General features: G+C 42.0%; 1 protein-coding gene across 1 annotated transcript in view; it reads left to right on the top strand.

The window, feature by feature from the left end:
• The first annotated feature begins 4,337 nt into the window (after positions 1–4,337).
• The window catches only part of phlpp1 (PH domain and leucine rich repeat protein phosphatase 1), a 48,861-nt gene continuing 30,936 nt past the window's right edge, over positions 4,338–22,262 (top strand). The window contains exon 1 of the mRNA XM_083928126.1: positions 4,338–6,253. Coding sequence (XP_083784252.1) covers positions 4,603–6,253 — 1,651 coding nt within the window. The 5' untranslated portion in view covers positions 4,338–4,602. The remainder of the gene's footprint in view (positions 6,254–22,262) is intronic.

Genomic DNA, 22,262 nt, shown 5'->3' with positions numbered 1-22,262 from the left:
TGTGTGAGGATGCAGGGTCGATGGTTCTGAGCTCACTACATCAGCAGGAGATCCATCTTTTACTGCAGCTGCTGGGGCTTTGGAAACTGCCCAGAGAGACACACAGAAAGGGAGGGAAGGGTCCAACTTTAGAATCATGTGCAATATATATATTTTATTTTTTTCTGCTTTTCCTGGGCTATAGCACCCCCTAGAGTCCCCTCCGTGCCATTACTATGTAGTCCTGACTTCTGTTCTTCTCTCATATGTGCAATTCTCAGTGTACCGACAATGTTGACATGTTAAATGCTAACTGTGAATTTGAGAGTTCGGGCAATGCCCACACTCTCTCTAAATGTACATTTTGTTTAAACTGAAGAAGGAAAGTAACATTTGAAGAAGAACCATGCTTGACCAAGTTTCATTCATGGCATCTTATACATTTATGTTAAAATATTGCAGCTGGCAGATATATTCTGGTTCCAGTGAGTGCAACAACTATCAGTTTTATAATGATTTGTCAGGTTTTTTTTAATATATATATATATATATGAGGCACTTGAATCATATATGATTAATTACATGTTTGACCTATGGTTTTGACATGTCCTAGCTCTTTGGATTTGAAACAAAACACAAAGAGCTGTCTCACCATGTCATTATCTCACTTTTTTTGTGTGTTTGCAGCACTGTTTCATGCTCTTTGCTCATAATGTGCATTGTATTATACACGTTACTTTTCTACTTGTCATTATAAGCTTTTGTCCAGGCAATATATCTTGTTTGTAGAGAAAAGGTGAAACTACAGGTGTACACCCAATGTTTTTTTTTTAGTTTTTTTTTTTACTGTGCTTAAACACAAAACTTCACTTCAGGGTTTTAATTGTCTTTTGTATTTTTTTCTTTAGGAATAGGAAGGCTTAATTCAGGAGGACTTTTTTATTTTTTTGCATTTTTCTTGACTAAGCCATCAGAAACATCTGCCTCTTTTACAGCTTACCAACACATTCGGACAAGATTTGAGTCAGTCAAATCTACAATTGAACATGATGATGCACTCTCAATTTTGAAATATGAGTCCAGGTATTAATGAATTAATTGAGTCAGGATTTTTAAATTTCTATCGCAAAATATCTTTGCACTGTTAAGAGTTTGGCTTTACAATGGTCACTGTTTTAAAGTCAGGGCCCAAGTGTGTAAAATATTGTTGGACATCTGATGTGTGACCATTTTGTCTCTTCACTTTAACGGTCTTGTTAACCGATCACTGATCCTACACCAGTGTTCCAATGCTCATGAGCTTTATGTACACAGGATATTTTTATTATTTTTTAACTGTTTCACTTTTAAAGTTGCAATATGAAATTCCTGTTTGTCAGATGAGGAAAAGTAGTCCAGGTGAAAGGCTCTAGGCCACCTATATCCGTCTGCAGAAGAAAATGTGTTCTCCTTGTTTTCAAGGTCTCGATCAGTGATGGATAGAAGACCCAATAAAACCTGGGAACATAGGAAATAGTTTTGCACTTTATGCTTTTTATGTGAAATAATAGGGGTTTTGTTCGAGTTTGTCCTCAGAATCAGGACACGGGTCATTCTCATAGCACAATGTTCCTTTTTTAAAAAAAATCTAAATTTCATTGGGTCGTCTAATCTCAGAGACTTTGAAATATGAGGTATTTTTGTGTTAGAACAAGCTTCTGTATGATTCCAGCATCATAGCATTATTTGGCATTTTCCATCCATTATGTTCAGTACAACAGAGAATAAATAGAAATGAACTTACACGAATACGCACCAGTTCTCATTTCAGCTCTTAGAAACAAACCTGAGCCGCTGGGCTGAGCATGAGGTTTTTCCATTTTTGCTGGAATCAAGGAACATGAATTCAGCAATAATCTGTTTCCTTTGACATGTTGGTGGAGCAACTCAACGAATTTGAAAGTGTTCCTTTTTTTTTTTCAATTTTGAAATACAGAGTACCATGTAAAGGATACATCATGTCAATTAAATTCCATTTCTGAATGCATTTGCTTTATTTGAATGATTCTTCAATGTTATTCTGCCCACGTTTAGTTTGCTTGTTTTGTTAGATTTTACCTGTACAGTTTTCATACCACAGCTGCTTCCAAGCAGCCGTGGCAGCTGTGGTTATTTTTTTCTACATTTTAGTAAGTAAGATTGTATTTATATTGCTCCTTTTAAAACAAAGTCACAGAGTGCTTCACAGAATAGATAGATGCATTACTCATATTCTCATGTAAGGCCTGCATTACGCTTGTATTATACTGTAGTAAATAACAAATTTTCATCCAGATAATGACAGGTGTGCAGGTAGTTTGGGTGAAACACATTCAATCTCATGTACATTTGAAGTGCATTAGAAAGGGATCTTTAATTGACCAGCATAAACAGGAAGAATGATTACATGTGGGCATAAAAGCTTTGTTTTCAGATACGGTATATCCCTTAATTAGTCACTTTTCACTCCCTTTGTTATGATTCCTAGTGTATATAAGATACTAGAAACCTGCACAGAGGTGTGAAGTAAAGATCACGGTTCCAATTTTTGTTTTGCAGGCCTCACACTAAATAATAATGTTGAGGCGATTTGATTTTTGCCTTTTCTAAATTGAATTTAAACAAACAGAATTCAGCACAGAGTACAGCAGAGTTATTTTACAGCTGGGTCAGGGCTCCTTCACCTTGGGCTATGTTGTTTGAGAGGTCTGACCCTGAACATAGGACAACACAAAGCTTATATACAGTAGGTTTGGGGAAGATGATTAGGTAAGGGTAAGGTCAGAGGCTCATAATCAGAACAGGATCCGCAGCATGATCAATCAGATGCATTGTTTTCGTGACAATGAGAGTCACTGAAGGTTAAACATGCAGCCCATGTGATTTAATAATTTCCTGTATCAGTGCAAAGGGAAAAGCACCCCCTCACAAACATACATGAACAAATTATTTTAACAGAATTTAGAATTTTTCACAAATTGACACTAAACTCTTCACCTGAATAAAAAAATATGCCGATCTGAGACTGAAATTCGAGGATGAAGTGTATTTAAAATGGGGAACAAGTGCAGTGCTGACAGGATGATAATCAGCAGCCTGCATGCTCCAAAAATAGGTTGGCAAGGTGTCTTCAGACCCTTTTTGCCTTATTTCTTCTCCAATCAGAGATAAAATCATAAGTTTTTTTAATTGCTGTATTTAAAAGCATTAGAAATATGAACACATCTTTCAGAAAAGAAGATGTATTTGTTTCTAGTTTTGAGTCGGTAAATCAGTTTGGAAGACAGCTTTTCTCATTTTCACAGGTAATGACTTCGAAGATAAAGACTGAAGTTATCTGCGAAAGTTGAAACATTTTCACAAAAAGTCAAAGTACAAATGTTCTGGAATTTAACTTTATACGCATGATGAAAATCTTATATACATTTAAAATAATCAGACTATATTTGGATTTGCACTATAATAATAGTAGGCCTATACCCCCTTTCGACTTAAACAAAATTAGAAAAAGGGTGACCTGGAATAAAACACAATGAAACCACCAGTTGTTTTTTTTTCTCTGGCTCAGGGTCGCTGCGTCCTCAACAGAGGGAAAAAAATGAAAAAGGAAATAAGTTTAGGTCAAGCTTTGCGGTTTGCTCCACTAGATGGCGAGAAACACAATAGAATAAGAGCACATAGGGCTGCACTGAGCCGGGGCTGTATGGCCTTGTGAAATGGCGTCCTGATGAGATGGTGCTGAAGTTATTTGCGTCGTCACCGCTCGTCTAAAAGAAATAGAAATGGCAGCGAATCTCAATGCAGAGCGTGCTAAGGGAAATAACACACTGTGCGCATGGGAACAAATGATGACGGATCAAAGTTCGCTCCCATATTCAACAGCTGATGCGCTTCTGCTGATATACAGTAACTGAGCTCCACTGAGTGATGTGGTAGTCTTAGGCACACGGGCGGCCCGCAGATACATCAGTACAGCAGAGGACGCACTTCAGTCGCTGCACACCGAAACGTTTTATACGAGCTATGTTTACGCCTCTCATCTGTTCACCGCCTCACTTGAATGAAACCGGAGAAAAGATCCCTGGGAAATGTATTCATTACGTAATACCTTCCCCCAAAGCAACGACTGCAGGGTGCGCTTTGTGGGACAATACATTCCCCACAATCCACCGCGTTGTTGTTAGCGACCCCATCTTGTGTCCTCATGAATATATATCAGTGGGTATTTGCGTAGGAGGTCGGCTGACGTTCATTTCATATTCTAGCCCTGTATCTCGGTCCAAATGGGACGCACAGTCACGTCTCCGCCCTGATCTGTCCCCCTTCGCGCGGCCAGCCTCTTCCCAGCGGATTTTTAATCATCGGTAAAAATGTTATGGTTTTTTTTGGAGCAGCGGAGGAGACTCCGACGGGGGAAAGGAACGCGAGAAGTGAATGACTACTAGTGGAATAAGTCGGCAACACCGCCCAGTCGGCGGACATTTAGCACGGTGGGCACGCTTTAACGGCTTTTAAATGTAGAAGGTTGTAGGTGTAACCAAGTGCGCACCGTTATTTATTAAGAGTGGTGGTCGGGGGGAGGTGGGCGACTTTTCATTGGCAGAGATGGAAAGTGTGCAGGCTGTCGCTGAGGACGGTGCGTCGGATGGAGGCGCAACCAAGTTAATGAAGAAGCCCAGCGGACTGTCTGTCGCCCGGGGGACTCCGACGGATGATGGCGGTGGACATTTGGCACCCTCCCGCGTAGAGGCAAAGAACGGGAACAGCCTCACTCATTCCGCCTCTTCAACGGGATCTGGTGCGTCAAACCGAACTGTGGCGTGTAATGGCCGGGGCTCGTCCAACAACTCCGGCTCCCTCCTGTTGAGACGGAGGCGCTTGAAGAGGAACCTCTCCGCCGCGGCTGCACCCACCGCCGCCGCCTCCACCACCACCACCTCGGCTGTCACCGCCGCCTGCGGCGCCAAGATGAACTCGGCCCTGTCCTCTGCGTCTCTACACACTCGGAGTCTGGATAGGAAGACTCTGCTCAAGCACCGACAGAACATGCAGCTGCAGTCCGCGGATCGCGAGTGGGTGAGAGCAGATCTCCACCGGGGCTCCATACACGTCCACGACAGACTGACGCCCTCATATCCCAGGCCGGTTCTTTGCACTATGGACACCACAGCCGGCGAGGTGGCTCTACGTCTGAGTAAACTCTGCAGTAAGTCGAGCTCTGTCATGCGCATTTTTTGTAAAGATAACCCCAAGACTGACCAAAATGGTAACTGCAATGTGAAGTATGAATATAATGATAACCCGTGCAAGGTGAATGAAGACTCGAGTATGAAATGCAACCACCTGACTCCCCTGGAATCCACAGATTTAAGAGGCCATCCCAGTGACAGGTTGAGACTGCTGCTCATGGAGAATGCAGATGAGAGGCAAAAGCAACAGGACGTTGATGGGAAACTTTTCACCCCAGAATCAGAGTCTCAAGACAACATAGCTTGTTCGCTGTCAGATTTAAACTCTAACTCTAACATGGATACCCCTAATGATGACGACTCAGAGCACAGAAACTGTTTGGACAGCTACGGATTGAACTCTGGCTCGGATGTGGAGAGCAGTGCTTTTGATGACCTGAGCTCTGGGGCCCGGCTCAGCGAGCACAGGGACTCCCTCAGCGATGACATGGTCCTGGGCACTGAGGCGTCCATCCTTAGCCCCTCGTTTGACAGTGCCACAGAGGGCCACGACCTGTACGGCAGCTCCTCGGATGAACTGGACCTTGAATGTCCTGCGTCCAGCACAAGCATGGACCCCATATCCCAACATCACACCAATGGAATCAGTGCCGTCACTGCCAGCTACAAACAGTGCAACATGGGACATGCAAACAACATGACAAACATTATGGGACCAGATAGTAGACTCAACCCACACAGTCTGGGCAGCCTGCCACCCAGTAGTAGTGCCGACTCATTGTCAAGAGCCTGTTCCACAGGTAATACACCTGATATTCAAGATCTGGACCGTGGCCAAGTCGGTGTCAAATCAGGGCTGACAGCAGACCACAGTGGAGATTCCTGTGATTCCAGCCCCACACTCTATGTCCAGCTGCATGGCGAGGCTGTCAGGAGGCTTAGCCCAGATGAGAGGCCTTTGCAGATCCAGAATGACTTTCTCTTTAAGCTTGGATTCAAGGACCCATGGAGAGTCCAAGAGGAAGGGCTCAACACGGAAATAGGCTCATTGTTACGTTTCTATGCAGGTAAGCGAACCGCTGCATTCAGATATCATCACATTCTCTCGTGATCAGGTTTCTGCTCACTCTGGGACTTGTTGAGGCCTTCTGTGTTGCACACCATTTAGTTTTGGAATGAAAATCCTTAATGTTGTAGTGTTTGTAACAGGTTGGCAACCTGTGTCACAGAACAATGCAGACGTAGTCATGCAGGTGTACACTGAAGAGAGCAAAGCAACAATTTAGTTTCTTTTTTTTTGCTGAGACAATATCATTTTCACAGGAAGAGGAGAGCATGTTTCTTAATTTGAATGCTGATCAAGGGGGTGGTAGCACAGTGAGTGGCATGAGCTCAGAGTCTTAATGTTTTAAATAATTTTGTGACTGAAAAGAACGGGCCTGCATGTTCCCGATGTTGCTGTCACACATTGTGAATGCTGTCAGGCAAGGTGAGTGCAGCACAAGACCCTTTGCTGATAACTGCGACACAGCGGCAGCAACTAGAGGGTTATTTTTTGAAAGTTTTGTTTCGCCCAGGTGTGCCTTCCAGTGCTGGTATTAACCATGTTCAGGTTTAACTGGTGGCATGAATGGGTCAGAGTGAGGTCATGGTCTAGAGGCTACTGGTTTGCCAGATCGACCTTGCCTCAGGGATTTCCCATTTTTTTTATTTGTTTGTTTCTTCTGTCCTGGACTATCTTTGTCTGACCGTAGCGGCACACTGTGCTCCCATGGACACGCATGACATCGCCACAAAGCCATCACCACAACTTATGGTGCTCAGACATGGGGCCCTTTCCGGCTTTTGCCCCATTATCATCCTAATGAAAAGGCTGAATGCCTTTGTGGTTGGATGGAGAGTAGGGCTGGGAGCGGTATGGCTTCAGAGGACCATAAACCCTCTCTGTGCGCCCAGTGAATTCTGGTCATTGAGATGCTACACAGTGCCTGTCCCATTGGCATCCAACGCGGCTTCTGTCACACTAACTAACTGCCTGCCAAGCTGGGTTAACATGCTCCTCCAAAGCCCAGGAAGCCCTTTTCTTTTACCACGCCACTGCCTCCACCACTGCTGCTTTTGCTGTCGGCTGTGAGGGTAGTGAAATGGGGCTTGTGGGGGGAATGGTAAGTCTCTGATGAGGACAGTTGAGGATAAACTGGGTCTGAAGTATGGAAAAGCGACACACTAACACTCTTAAGCTTCCTGTCCCAAGAGGCTGTTGAACCAGGGGTCACTCGATATGAAGCTGAAAATGGCCCAATGCGCTGTTCTTCACATTCTCAGTCACATGCGCTCTGTGACCTATTGTGCTCTTGAATACTGGCTTGCTTGAGGTTGAATGATTTTAATTTAGATAGCATCATATGGCAGGACGTGTGAGCGTGCACACTGGGGCTCATGTGGACGGATTGTGCATTTAGGTAGAAAATAAACGAATCTTACATGAGGCTGTGCAGTCAGCTGAGCTCAGCCGACAGTAGTGGCAGCCGCTAACGGCGGGCAAAAGTAGCCCTGATGCCCTTCTGAGGGTGACGCCTCTACATCCCATGTGAGACAGCTTAACTGTGGTCACCTGAGCTCCCCCCCCCCACACACACACACATACCCACACACAGCCAGTAACACTATTCAACACTCAGGCCGCAATCTGCACAAAAGGCCTAATTCTCATTCAGTCACACAGAGAAGGACACAGAAGAGCACTTTCATTACACACACACAGATGCATGCACTGTGAAGAGACAGCAGTGCCAACTTGTGACATGTCTGGCCTGCTCTTCCGCCCTTTCCTTACACGATGGAAGCATGTGAGGAATGTACGCTGGCTCGCCTAGAATGTCAGGCACGTCTGCTGAGGAGGAAGTGGAGTGAGGGGGGGGGGGGGTTTGCAGGGGATAGCGCGCTGACACATGTTGCACTGACTTTCAGTGGTTGTCGTGCCTAGATAGTGGTGATGGGGGCCAGTCTTAGCTGACCTGCTGGCTTACTCTCAGGCGCAGCTGCTATAACTGTAGACTTCAGTCACAGTAATAAGGCCCCTTTTTGTCTGCATGCTTGTGCATGCAAAGCAACCTTTGATACAGGAAGTCCAGTATCTAAACTCTGTTTTATTATGCAGTTTCTCACTAAGAGCACTGTGCGATTTTAATGCTATATATATAATCTAAATATTAAGTACATGAGCAGCCAGTAAGCTGTACTGTATCTTTAATAAGTGACAGATGAGGTACTCATCTGCATGATCGGGGAAGCAGGAAAATGGTGGGGATAGGCTGTCAAGAGTTACCATGGTGCATTTTGACACATTGTGCAGACAATGCAGAGGCCAGTTTGACTTTGAAGGGTTTCGGGTCATGGTTTGAGTGCATAGACTCTACAGTGGCCAGATGAGAGAACTCACTTTGCCCTGCTAGACACACACACACACACACACACACACACACACACACACACACACACACACACACACACACATACATACACACATACACACATACACACATACACACACACACACACACACACACACACACACACACACACACACACACACACACACACACACACACAGAAGGCTGCCTAGATCAAAGGGCCGCTGTCCTCTTTGGCAGGCTGACGAGTGATCCTTTCAGAGCTGCCTACACAGGAGCCTCTTGTAATGCCTAGCCAGCTTTATTAGCGTTTGAGTACAAGAGAAAAGAGTAAAACACATCCACAGATTCATTTAATCAATACATTCTGTTGCCGAGGCGCAAAATGCTATATCTCAAAGTACACTACCGCAAGAGAGTTGGGTTTCACATATTTTCCTAACTGTACATTTGAATCATAACCTTGATTTAACTGCCTTATTCTTTAAAAAGAGAAAGTGTAGGGCACAGGTTGCTCAGTAATCGGGCAGACAGGAGATCCTCAGCCCTCAAGTAATGAAGCTGTCCCCTGCTTGGATGGCTTTGTTCCCTTACGCAGAGGTAGTAGTAGTAATAGTGGTGTGTGTGTGTGTGTGTGTGTGTGTGTGTGTGTGTGTGTGTGTGTGTGTGTGTGTGTGTGTGTGTGTGTGTGTGTGTGTGTGTGTGTGTGTGTGTGTGTGTGTGTGTGTGTGTGTGTGTGTGTGTGTGTGTGTGTGTGTGTGTGTGTGTGTGTGTGTGTGTGTGTGTGTGTGTGTGTGTGTGTGTGTGTGTGTGTGTGTGTGTGTGTGTGTGTGTGTGTGTGTGTGTGTGTGTGTGTGTGTGTGTGTGTGTGTGTGTGTGTGTGTGTGTGTGTGTGTGTGTGTGTGTGTGTGTGCGCGCGTGCGTGTAAAAAGGAAATGTAATAGTGAACCCTAACACACAGTGACACATGGGTTCCCTAGAGGCAGGGAACCCAGAGTTTTAAACCAAACCAGCGCAGCACACTAAATGATTTAGATTCATTATCCCACTCAGCTTTGCAAACACTCTCATCCATGAACTTTAGCTTACCCACTTTCTCTGAGCGTTCTACTTACGCTGTTAAAGTTGGAATGTATGCTATTTATAAGCAATTTTACTGTAAATCTAGGTGTGTTGTGATTCGGCCTGCTTTATGGGTGAAATTAATGACCGCTGGTGCATACTGCTGTGGAAACTGTTAAGGTATTAATTCCTTTTCACCTCCACTCAGGTTTTGTAGCTCAAGCCTCTGTGAAACAAAGTCAGGGTCAATAACAGTTTCAACATGCTGCACCCAATTTTCAGGTCATTCTTATTTTGTTTTCAGTATCTGCCAGCAAGGTGAACTTGGCAATTGTTCATGCAGAACTAATAAAGCAGAGATATCTTGAAATCTCGCAGGGGGAAAAAGTGTCGACATTTACCCACTCACACATTTTTATAGCTTTTCACATTTGTAGTAATTTAATAAAAGCTGTAATTTTCGCAAATATTTTTGAATTTCTCAAAATAACACATAGTGCACCCTTTTATTACCTATAAGTTTTCTCTGCAGTAATTCTAAAAAAAAATGTGATTCCATGCTTATTGCCTCATGGTTATTGAAACAAACAACTTATTTCATTACTTCATTGCATAGCTACAGCTCTAAGGCTAACATTGTACAGATTCTGCACTTCACCCGCTTAACTCTGCAGCATCCATAAATGACAGACTGTCGTCTTTTTAAAGCGCTTGGAGGAAAGAAATCTGTGTTCTATAAGTAGCTTTCTTAGTGTGTTTATTCTTACTTTGTCACTTGATGCTTCCTTTTTTTGTGTTTTTATATAATTATCTTTCGTTTCTCACACGAGCCGCCTGCTTTTTCAACTTCACTTTTTGTCACATTTAGCAATCATGCTTAATAGACGACCACCCCAGGACTAATAAAAAATTGAATGAACACAATATAAGTTTTGTCACATTTACATAGAAGTATACGGTAAGCAAGCTGCAATACACATATATTGTTGATACAAATGTGTGGCTTTAACTTGTTGGGCCAACTCAAATAAGTTTGAATAAATATTTAAAGCAATAAATAATCAATTTATAACCAGAGGCAAATGTCAACAGTGGCATGAGTAATGGAAGCAGCTTAAGTTGTACTGATGTGATGTTTATAGTCCGTGTAGACACAAGATGTTAACATTTGGAACTTAAGACAATTTATAGTTCAATTACTCTAAAAGCTCAGAGGACTCTCAACTCAGGACTGTTTCTTTCCGCTCTTCCTCGGGCCCTCTTTGCGGCTGGCGATGACGTGATGACTTAAAGGACTCTGCAGGGTTTAAAGGCTTAATGAAGCTCCCAACTTTCTCCTGCAGGCTGTAGGCAGAGAACCACTCACTCTGTCTTGTGTGTGCCACGTTGCTTTCTTCGTACAGTCAGTACACCAGATTGCTCCCACACTCACACTCTCATCACTATGAAAATTTTTTTTTGAAAGAAGGAGGAGAAACGCGCAGTTTTCCATCGTGTTGTTTTTTTTTTTTTGTTTGTTTTTCTTATGATCGCTCTCTGGTGATCCTGATAGCAATATGGGGATCCTTCCTAGGGGCATAGTTTGAATGAATTTTGCTATTCAAATGTGTTAGTCTCCAGGTATTTATGACTTGGGATTATTCAAGTGTCAATTTCACTTAAATCTACAAAATGTGGCTTAGTTTACCAAATTACGGCATCTCCATGTATGCAAACACTCCCGGGAGGACTTTAAAGGAGTGAGGCACTAGGCTGCCTCATCCTTTCTCACATCCATGTCCTCGCCTGACAGCTAATGGTTTTTCTAAATGGCCTATTGCTGAGTCATTATGTAATTGTGTAATCAGATTTCACACGTTTCAGAGCTCAAATCCAATACGCATGTGTCGGTGTGCACTGAGGTTTTTTTTTTCACGTTAACTACTGTATGTGTGCGTCCCAAGATAAAAAGGCGAGCAATCAAAGAATAGATTTATGCATTTCATCACGTCACGTGTCTCTTCACAAGCTACACGTGTGTACGCGGTCTTAAATGAAATGTGGTCATTCAGCCTCAGCGTGGAGCTGGATGTGTGTGTGTCTCTGAGGATTCACACGTGCACATCTACAGAGGCAGACACAGAGAGGATGGCGGTGTCAGCTTGTAACAGTTAAATCCAGGGGAACTGTTTTCTGTCTAGTATAGATTGCCTCCTCGGCTGACATCCTCCCACCCTACTCTCCTCTAGCGCCAAATCTTCCTCCCTCTCTCAATTTCTCCCATGATCGATCCCCCCTCCCTCTCCTCTCGCTATCTTTCCTCGCATCTCCTCCTCCCTCTCACCATCTGACAGTTTCCATTTATCCTCCCATATCTCTTTATCTCTCTCTGGCTTATTGCTTTTCACTGCCAAGAATTACTGGTCACCCTCATAATTGTCTCCCAAAAAAAAGAAGACAAAAACGAAGAGGTCAGGTCATTATTTCGACGGTGACTTGTTGCAAAGAAACATTTGTAGCTGCAAGCACGTAGGCCCACTTGCTTTACGTCAGCACATCTTATACATAATAATCAGTTAATGAGCACATCAAATCTCCGCACGTGTATCAAAACCAACAGTCAACTAAAGCAGGGCAAAGTCAACTCAACAGAGTGAGTGAAGTTTTTGATATTTTGTGCCACCACGCTTCTAAAGTGATGGCGACAATAGCATGCATCCCGGTATCTTTATTAAGTGATGAATCACCCTCATGCATGAATCATTTTGGCAAAAATGGCATATTGCCAATATTTTAGAGCCAAGCTCTCCCTGGCTCCCCTATAGTTCACACCCTGGTCTCTAACTCTTCTCACTGTCTTCTCTGTGTGAGAATGTGCACGCTTTGGTGTACAGTTGTGCTTATTTTCGCCCCCTCTGGAAATAACTTTTAAATAAAAGAAGCAGAAGGGTATGCCATTGATACTCCCATTGCTTCATGGTAAACAGCTAAATCTGGGCTGAACCATATCATGCTGATGTGTCTCCTATCTGCTGGCTGGCACATTCTGAGATAGGGAATTGGGAAAAGGGCTAAGGAAGGTTCAGCGGCTGGCTTTACCGGAGCAGCCGCTTGTCTGTCAAACTGCCCTTTGCCGAATGCACCCTAGAAACCTCAGAGGGTTGCAGAAAGTGGTGTTCATGAGCAAAGGCAGTGAAAAGCCCCCCCCCCCCCCCCCCCCCCGACCGCGACCCTTCATTGGGGTTATGGAGTAGGCTAACTGTCTCCTGAGTTGAGCACCAGTCTCTGCCCCTGGCCACATACATGCAGGGGGGAGGAGTATGGAGTAAGACAGCTGTCAAAAAGATGTGTCCATGATTAAAATGTTCTTCTGTGATTCTAACCATTCATATTCGTAAATAAAAAAGTTGTAGACAAAATTCTACAGTCATACACAAGTCTGAGAAATTGTTTGGGTTAGGATCGTTTTTATGTGAGTATGAATCTAAAAGCTGTGAGTACAACTCTAATTTCTACGACTACAAAGTCTCCCCTGTGAACACAAATTCAGTTTGTGGGTACGAGTAGAAAAAGTGTTGAAATGACGTCACATGCAGTCACAAGCAGGTCACAGGGGAAAGTAATCAAACACCGAATGATGCACCGTCAACAGAGCACCCACAGACACCGCCTGTAACTCAAGGGAAGCATCACCACAGCTAAAGTCAATAAAATTGAAATGATGAAATTGTACTGTTTTAAATAATAGTTATCAGAACCCTGCAACACAGAGCTGATAAGGTACCCACCAGCTCAAAGGCCCAAGGGGAAGAACACAAGCACCTGAGAGGCATGAACTGATGAAGCCTCTTGGATGAGAGGTGAAACGCCTTCCTAGACAAATAACCAAATCCAGTTGCTTTTGACGGAAATTGCTTTGGGGATATTATCATTTTTTTTAATTTAGACTAGTTTAGTCATTAGCCAGTAAAAGCTCTAAATGCCAATATTTTTTTTTTCAATTTTGGGAGAAATGTTGTCAGTAGTTGATAGAATAAAACAAACAAAAAATGTACCGGTATTTCATTTTACTCAAACACATACCTATACATAGTGGTCAGAGCTGTATATGCCAATCATTAGCATGCAAGTTAATACAACAAATATCAATTATTATGTGATTATTATTATTACTATTACTTCAGTCTGGACCCATGCAAACCACACTTGAGCGCCTGATCTCAAGCAAATGACTGCAGGCAAATATTAATAACTTTTATAGGGCTTTATTGAGTGTTATCAATGTTGGTCTGTTATTTCTGTTTATTAGACCGCTGCTGGGGGCGCAGCTCTGATCACAGAGGCTACGGAGGAATTATGCAGGATATTTTCCTTATGGTTCTTTTTTTTACCTTGATTAAACCGCTTCAGAGTAATAGTGCGGGTTAAATAAATGACTAATTACATGGAGAATAGAGCCTCACACCCGGTGTCCCAGCTCTTGTCTCTGCAGGACCGCGACACAAACGCGCATCGCAACGCCTAATCTCTTGTTTATGACAAATGACAATACAAAAATATACACGTAGTAATGTTTATGCATTGTTGTAAACTACTGCACGTGACCAAGAACAGAGTCAGCAAAGCAGAATTGAAACCGGACAATGGACAGATTTATATGCCAATTGACAAAATTTATAAATCGTTAAAAGGCGTATTTTGGTCAACATTATATCTCAAATTAGTTTTTGTTTTCATCAGTGCTAATTAGCTAACTTAAGCCAACTTCTATTGCTAGTAGCTAATTCAAGCACTAACTGAGCATCGCCTGCCGGCATGTTGTCTTATGTCAATAAACTGTATATAATTTATAACAGTACAATTTCATTAAATAAATAACTAAATAAAAATAAATAAATGTTGGATGTGTTATTGACTTTAGCGGTGATGATGCTTCCCCTGAGTTACCGGCGGTGTCAGTGGGTTCACTGTTGTCAGTCATCCTCGGCTTCGGTGCATCATTCAACATCATTACTTTCCCTGTGACTGCGTGTGATGTCATTTCAACACTTTTTCTACTCGTACCCACAAACTGAATTTGTGTTCACAGGGAAGACTTTGTAGTTGTAGAAATTAGAGTTGTACTCACAGCTTTTAGATTCATACTCGCATAAAAAATAATCCTAACCCAAACAATTTCTCAGACTTGTGTATGAGAGCAGAATTTTGTGTACAACTTTTTTATTTTTGAATACGAATGGTTAGAATCACGGACGAATCTTTTAATCATGGACACATCTTTTTGACAGCTGTCTTACTCCATAGAGGGGGGGGGATTAGAGGCACGCCAGCAGGGGCTCCCTCTCCACAGCTTTGATCAGCAGCAGCGCAGCCTAATACCAGACAACATCTGCAACTCTCAGCATTAAAAGAGGCCCAAAAATTCCGATTAGGGAACACACAGCCCACTTGCTTTAGTGTACAGGACAGAACTGTGTCAATTCCTGGATGGGAGTTTTTTTTTGTTTTTTTTTTTAATTCCACCGCTCCGGTGGTGCCTACAGTGATTTGTTTTTGCAAAGCCTCAAGTCTCCAGAGAGGTGATTTTCCATTGTGTTTCAAATTTCAATTTATTAGAATTTCATTTTCTTTAACATTTAAGGATCACTTTTGGGGAAGCTGTTTTATTAGAGATTGTGTTTCCTGCACTACAAAAACAAAAGGCCAAGTAGATAGAGTGTTAAGCAGATAGTATTGTGTAAAAGGAATTCAGAGCATTACCAAAATGTCCCTGAATCTTTGTTTGTCTCATCTGGACACAGCTAGATAAGGTGTGTTTGGGTGGAGCTGAGCTCGTTTGTATGGACTCTGCTCCAATAGAAAGGGGCAGAGTTGAGTTGTTGATATGAAATGACCTAGTTTAAAGTTCTTCTCCCTCCAAAAATGCTGAAGCACAGGAATGATACTTCCTCATTGGCAAGTGTGTGTTTTTTAGGGAGGAGCTTCGAAAGCAAACAGATAGAGGCTGTTACAGCCCCCATATGTGTTCTACACTTTGATCCTGGAGGTATATTCCACAGCACCAGCATTCTTGTAGATGCTGCAATTCCACATCTGTGCTACCTTTTCTGCATTATCTCACACTGACTTTAATAGGTCCCTCTGTTCAGCCTATTGCAGTAGACCTGCTATAAATCCGAGCCTTTGTGTGATTTTGCAACGTATTCTCACCAACAGGTGCGTAGGATATCGTACGAAAAGTTCTCCACAAAAATCCGTAGGATATGTTCAGAAACGGTGAACGGGACAAAGACAGAGCTAATGTTGCTCTGTATGTGCTGGATGTCCAAATAGAAAAAAGTGGCCAAAAAAGAAAAAACATTTTTAGTGGAAATTTGAAAATTATCAAATGTAACGGCCACTTATGCAGAAGGTTTATTACAAATACTGCAGATGTGGTTTTTGTTAGCAGCCTTAATTGTCACTGGGCAAATAAATTGAAGCTTATTTTAACCACTTCATATTGTTGTTATCTTTAACCATATTTTAAAGTGTGATCATTCTGTATGTAAGATGTGTAAGAATCTTCTAAGTAACTAGTAACGAATAGAATAGTATATAATATATCATAATATATAAGTATAAAGTAGCAAAAAATGGAAATATTCAAGTACTTCAAGTAAATGTATATTCCACCACGGTGCATTGGATTGCATTGTAGAGAAAGGTACTTCTAATATTGAGATCCAAAACTCTCAAGAGCAGAACAAATATCCCAAAACAAAACATTATAAGCTTCTCAAAATAAAGGATATATTACAGGATTATCATGCTGGATTGCATTAAATGACACAGATGTACCTAATAAATTGGTAGGTCAGTAAGGGCTGAGATTTGTGAAACTAAAAGTCCAATTGTAAGTCCAGAGAGTCCTAGGGAGACATGTGCAGCAGCCAGTCTCAATCATTAACATGGCAGTTTGCTGGTCTCTCGCTGTGAGCTGTGCAGTGTGATAATCACCCAGGCCCTGGACAATAAAAACTGACAAAAAACAGTAGAGCTGTCACCTGCTGCATTAGGAAGCTGCTTCTCACTTTCTTCCCTTATGTCCTTCCTTTCATTTTTATTCTGCTCTCTCTTGCACACACTTATTCTTTCAGTCAGACCTAGTATGCTGTTTCTAGTTCCCGTTTCGTTTGTGGTGTCTCTCTCATAAATACAGTCCTTTTATTAACTCTCACTTGGCCATCACCCAATTCTTTTCTAGCTCTCACTGTTTCCCAGTGTCTCTGGTTAAAGACTTCCCCTCTTTAGCTCTTTTTTTTCTCACTATCCCCCCCTCTTTTTCTCTCTCTCTCAGCACCCCCCCCCCCCCCCCCCCCTCTCTCAGTGCCACTGTGTTCACATGGCCCCTGCATGTGACATGAAGCTGAGCCAAAACACCCCGGATGCCCGCTTCAGCCCTCCACTGTTCCAGACCTTGTTAAATTTTAAACAAAACAAAAGGAAAGGAAAAGGAGGGGGGGGGGGAGAAAGAGAAAAGTGAGCACGTGGGGCCAGGGGAATGTGCAACAACATCACAATCTCATTCATTTAGTCGTCCTGTCCCTGTGCATCATCTGGAGAGAGCGGCCCTTTAATTCTAACTCTCCCCCCTCCCCTTCTCACTCTTCACGGTAAAAGCCTTCCTCTCTTTCTCTCCCTCCTTTCTCTCTGCTCTGAAGTGGACTGATTTGTAGTTTTAACCACAGATCCGGGATCTGATTACTTTGTGGCCTGTCCTTCTGTGGGATTAAAGAACAACCGACTCTGTAGCTGCTGTCTTCATGGACAGCTTCCTTCTCAATTACACCGAGGCACCTGCTGCCCATCAGATGCATTTTTAATACTTTATGGAATGGGAGAAGCGCTGGACTAGAAATAATAACAGTCAGTGTTTACCTTTTATTATTGCTTGTGTTCTGACCTTGTATGAATCTGCTTATTGCTCTCCTTTTTTTTCACCATCAAAGAGATGCCACAACAGGGCAGCCTTTAATATAAAGTCTCCCAGAACAACTTGGATGCATGCAAACATCCCAGAGGCTCGTTGCCAGATTTAGATAAGCTACGAGAGTCCTTCATAGTGTCTGGTAATGAATGACATTAAAGGTTAAGTACAAACAATAGCAACAATGTGCTTATGTGTGTGTCGGTGGTTTACCCTCAGGGGAATGCTCTGAAACTTGAAGGGGTTTTGACTGCATTTCATTTAGGGGGTTTCATCACAATGCAATATATCAGTTGTTTGGACAATGATACAATGTTCGCTGATATCTCAAAGTGTACCATGATACAATTTCACTTTGATTCAACTCAGGGGCCTGCGATTAGTATGAGACAATATCATATGTCCATTTAACACAATTAATAACATTTATATCAACTGACAAAGAGCTACTTAAAATATGATATGATCATTTTATTACCGAGACATTTAAAGAAAAAACAAGCTTTTCTTATTAATAATAATAATAATAACAAAAAAATTAAGTTGGAATTTCAATATATAAGCGCATCTTAAAGATGATATGTATCAATATTTTCACTTCATATCAATGGTATTGATCATTTAATCGATATATTGATGCAGCCAATATTATTGTCACCACACACCGCTCATATGAAGACCTTTTTTTGGCATTATGATGAACGAGACAGTGGAGTCAGCTGGACCAAATTTGTTGGCAAACTACAACCAACAGCTACATCGTTACAGAGTTGTTATTGTTGTTGTTGTTGTTTAGAGTTATTTACAGAGAATAAGTCAAATAAGGCCAACTGCTTAAAGTCACTGCTTCTTTCTCTAGCAGTTGAAGAAGTATGACAGCTTTATTGTATTTGTGATATCAAATGGCTTCACTTTCTTATCTGTGTTTATGAGCAAAACAAATAGACAGGAGCCTTAAGTGGGCTGCAGTTTTCAGTCCTCCCAGCAGAATGATCATCCAACCAATCGCACACACGCTCCTGATAATGCGTAGTACAGTACGATGCTCTGATATTCACCCTGTCACTTGCTCTTGTTCACTCCACTGCTATTCTTGTACTGCATCTATGAAAATATTGCTGCCGCCTCCTTAAATGTGCTTTTCTCTACTCAGGAATCTGTCTACTGGTTGATTGGTAGCACATGCTCAGTGCGTACAAAGCGCGTACATTCACATCTGTTTACAGGGGGAAAATAGAAGTTGACACGCCATCTTTTGTAGACACAGACTGTTGCATAAATGTATACTTGTATATTAGGCTCTGTATTAACATGTTAATAATTCAATATATTCATTGTTGGAGATTAATGTGTGATATAAGCAGATTAGTAGTTTTGTTTCACACACACTTGGAGTTAATTGCATCACTGGAAAGAGAGTGTGATGAGATTTTGTTTTGTTTTCAACCTTTGAACTTTAGAAACGTGACCCTGCTGCTTCTGCTCACTTATTACGATCACAGTCTTTGATTAGATGGTGGACGGTACATGTACACACACACACACACACTGGAATTTGTACTTTATTATATCTCAATAAATTTAGCTTTCTGACCAAATCCCTTCAGAATTGATGCTTGAATTCCTCTGGGTTTTTTAATGTTGCAAAATGAAAGCATGGTCTTTAGAGCTGTATAATGCTCACTAATGCTCACAGTATTATGCTATGCCAAAAACAGGCAAATGCCACAGTGTCATGTCCAGCACTGCGACACACACAATCCGCCTGATTATCTTTTGCAGTTTTTTTCTCTTTTGTGACCTTTTGAAATGTCCTCAAGCTATAATGGACAATCCACGCCGGCCTCCGGGGCTGGGATAGTGGAGTTGTTGCGCCACCAATGCCTACATTTAAGTGTTTGAAATAAGATTTAACTCTTTAATTAGTAATGAATTAGTTCCAAACCAAAATCAGGCAAGATTAGTAGTGCCGGAGGGACTTGCTGAAATACAGAAGGAAATTCAGTTGTTTTTTTATTTTCCAGTCAGGTAAAACTTTAATGCCATGTTTGATTTTGGATACATTAAAATAAAGTAATTCAAATGTAGAGACTGTCCCCGGTCCCCACTATGCTTATGACCTATTATGTAAAACTGTGGATGTTGGGATTTTGTAAACATGACGTTAATTGTACCAAGTATGTTTGCATGGACTGCTTGTTCCTACCTAGTTGAAGGATATTTTCTAAGAGGGAATTTATGATGCTGCCGGCATTAAAAAGAAGACGCTTTGGGAAGCACTCTTGGTTAAGGACAATATTGACCTTGTTAAAAGGACCATGAGAATGATAAAGAGAGAAAGAGTGGAGGATCAAGAGTTGTGAGCTCTGAATGTAAAATATCACCGCTTCATATCTGTCAGCGACAGGCATTATTTATGCAGTGGTACAAATGAACAGAGAAACCCAGGGCGACAAACAGGCGGGAGTCCCTGTGAACTAATTAATCACTGACACACACTCAAACACTTGTGTACATGCCTTTACATGCACACTTCACCACATTTAGCTTTAACCTTTTGCGCGACATCAAACCTCCACTGGCTTACCAATTACTGTTCTCATCTCGCCTCTTTAGCTTCAGTATCAGAGGGAGGTGTTGTCAGCCTTCTCTTTTATCGCTACTCTCCCTTCATCCCCAGCTCTCACATTTCACCCTCCCCTGATGCACTTCCCATGGGGGTTGAATGCTAGGTGGGTAAGCCTAAACCTCTGTGTCTGGGAGGAGGTTATTGTACTGGTGCTTAAGACGACAATACCTCGCTTCCTTCTCTTTCTCGCTCCGTTTAAACTCCCCTTATACAGTATGAGGCGCCGCACTTTATCAAGGTTGTATAGAGTGCTGCAGAGACAATCTGCTGCTGTATACAGGCCATTAGCAACTGCTGAGTGACAGAATGCGGAGGCTGAAGTAACACAGTGATGCTGCAGATGAGCAACCGGTGTGCTGAATTACGAGATAATGTGTGTATTTGAGAAATTTCTCACAGCATTTGGGTCCGTATTGAACGACAGAATATAGAGAAAAATGCCAGTCGCCATTTACCATGCCCATAGTTCTGTCTTCAGTTTGCTTACTTTGCCTGACCAGTACTAAGGCAGAAAAGAAGCAAATCATCCCATATGACAAGCTGGAGCAAGTGTTTGATACTTATACTTAAAGGGCCACACCACCTGCTGTGATTCTGGAGAGAGCTTTCCCTAATCAAATAACCCTTGTGATGTCCTCGGGGTTATGATGGCTATGTTACCTCACAGCACACTAGTCTTTTTAGCACAGCCTCGAGAGTATACGACCCTGCATTCAACTGCACATGCGGCAAACCTTTGAACCGTCACAAAACTGCGGCTGTTGGTTTTGATAAATATGGGAATTTACCAGATGGGGAAAGTCTTAACACTATCAAGTTAATATTATGGGTAGGATACAGCAACTTGAGTTGAAACTTGAGTTGTTGAAGGAACCAAATGCTGGGATATATCTGCCTCTATATACATACATATATACATTGTATGTATGTATGTATGTATATATATATATATCTATGTATATGTATGGCCTTTATGTATGTATGTACATATACATACGTGTATATATATATATATATATATATATATATATATATATATATATATATATAGCTTTTCTGGATACTCAAGGCTTTACTGAGGACAAGGAAACAAGCACGGTTAACAACTCAGAAAAGACTTTGATGTCTCTCTCACTTCCAGTGAGCGTCTAAAATCAGCAAAAGGTCAGCTCTATTCTCCATCAAACCCTTCAAGTGTTTATTAAATGCTTTACCTTGTAGATTGAGTTGAAATGCGCGATAAACTTGCGCATCAGTGTGGAATAAAATGGCAATTGTCTTTATTTTCTTGAAAGTAGCCAAACTCAATGGAAGTAGAATACAAAGTCGCACGGGTACCCCTTTAATAAACACCTTGGACAGTAAGCTCCAATAGTTGTCTGTTGAGCCCCAAATTGATTAATCAAGCCATTGTACTAACCTGGAGTTCCATTGATCCATGACAATAAGTAGAGTCAGGCTCTGTATAATGGAGCTCATAGTGGAGATATACGCCCCAGGTCACACTAGGGCTTTCACAATAACCGCAATATTAGAAGACTTTCACAAGCCAACAAAGGTATGGCAAGCAACCGGCCAGCTTCTGTGTTGTGTTTCCATTTTTTTTGCATTTTTCTTGAAGCTAGGCTCTTCTTTTTTAACCCCTCAATATGTGTGTATTCAATGTTGAATACATGTATGATGAAAACAAGAGTTAAGGGTGTAATCTACCCAGCTTAAAGTTTCGAATCTTGCACAGACACTTTGGTTGGTTGGTTGGTTCCCAATTACATCCATCAAACTACATACAATATGCTAATGCAATAATACCACATGCCGCGCTTTTGAGCCACCCTGAATCACCGCAGGGATAATTCCTTAACCTGCGAAAGCCCAAGTTCATAACTTATTTGATTTAAAGAACCTCCAAGCAGTTGTCTTGTCAGGTGTTTGTTGGCTTGTGGGATTTCTTTAATTGCATCTTCACCTCATTCTGCGCCCCGCCTTTGTGTCACTGTGCGTTTCCCGGATCGAGCCTGATTATG

The sequence above is a fragment of the Echiichthys vipera genome, assembly GCF_963691815.1.
Source record: "Echiichthys vipera genome assembly, chromosome: 15".
Lineage (NCBI taxonomy): Eukaryota > Metazoa > Chordata > Actinopteri > Perciformes > Trachinidae > Echiichthys > Echiichthys vipera.
The sequence above is the reverse complement of the archived record's forward strand: the minus strand, read 5'-3'. Positions and strand labels throughout refer to the sequence as shown.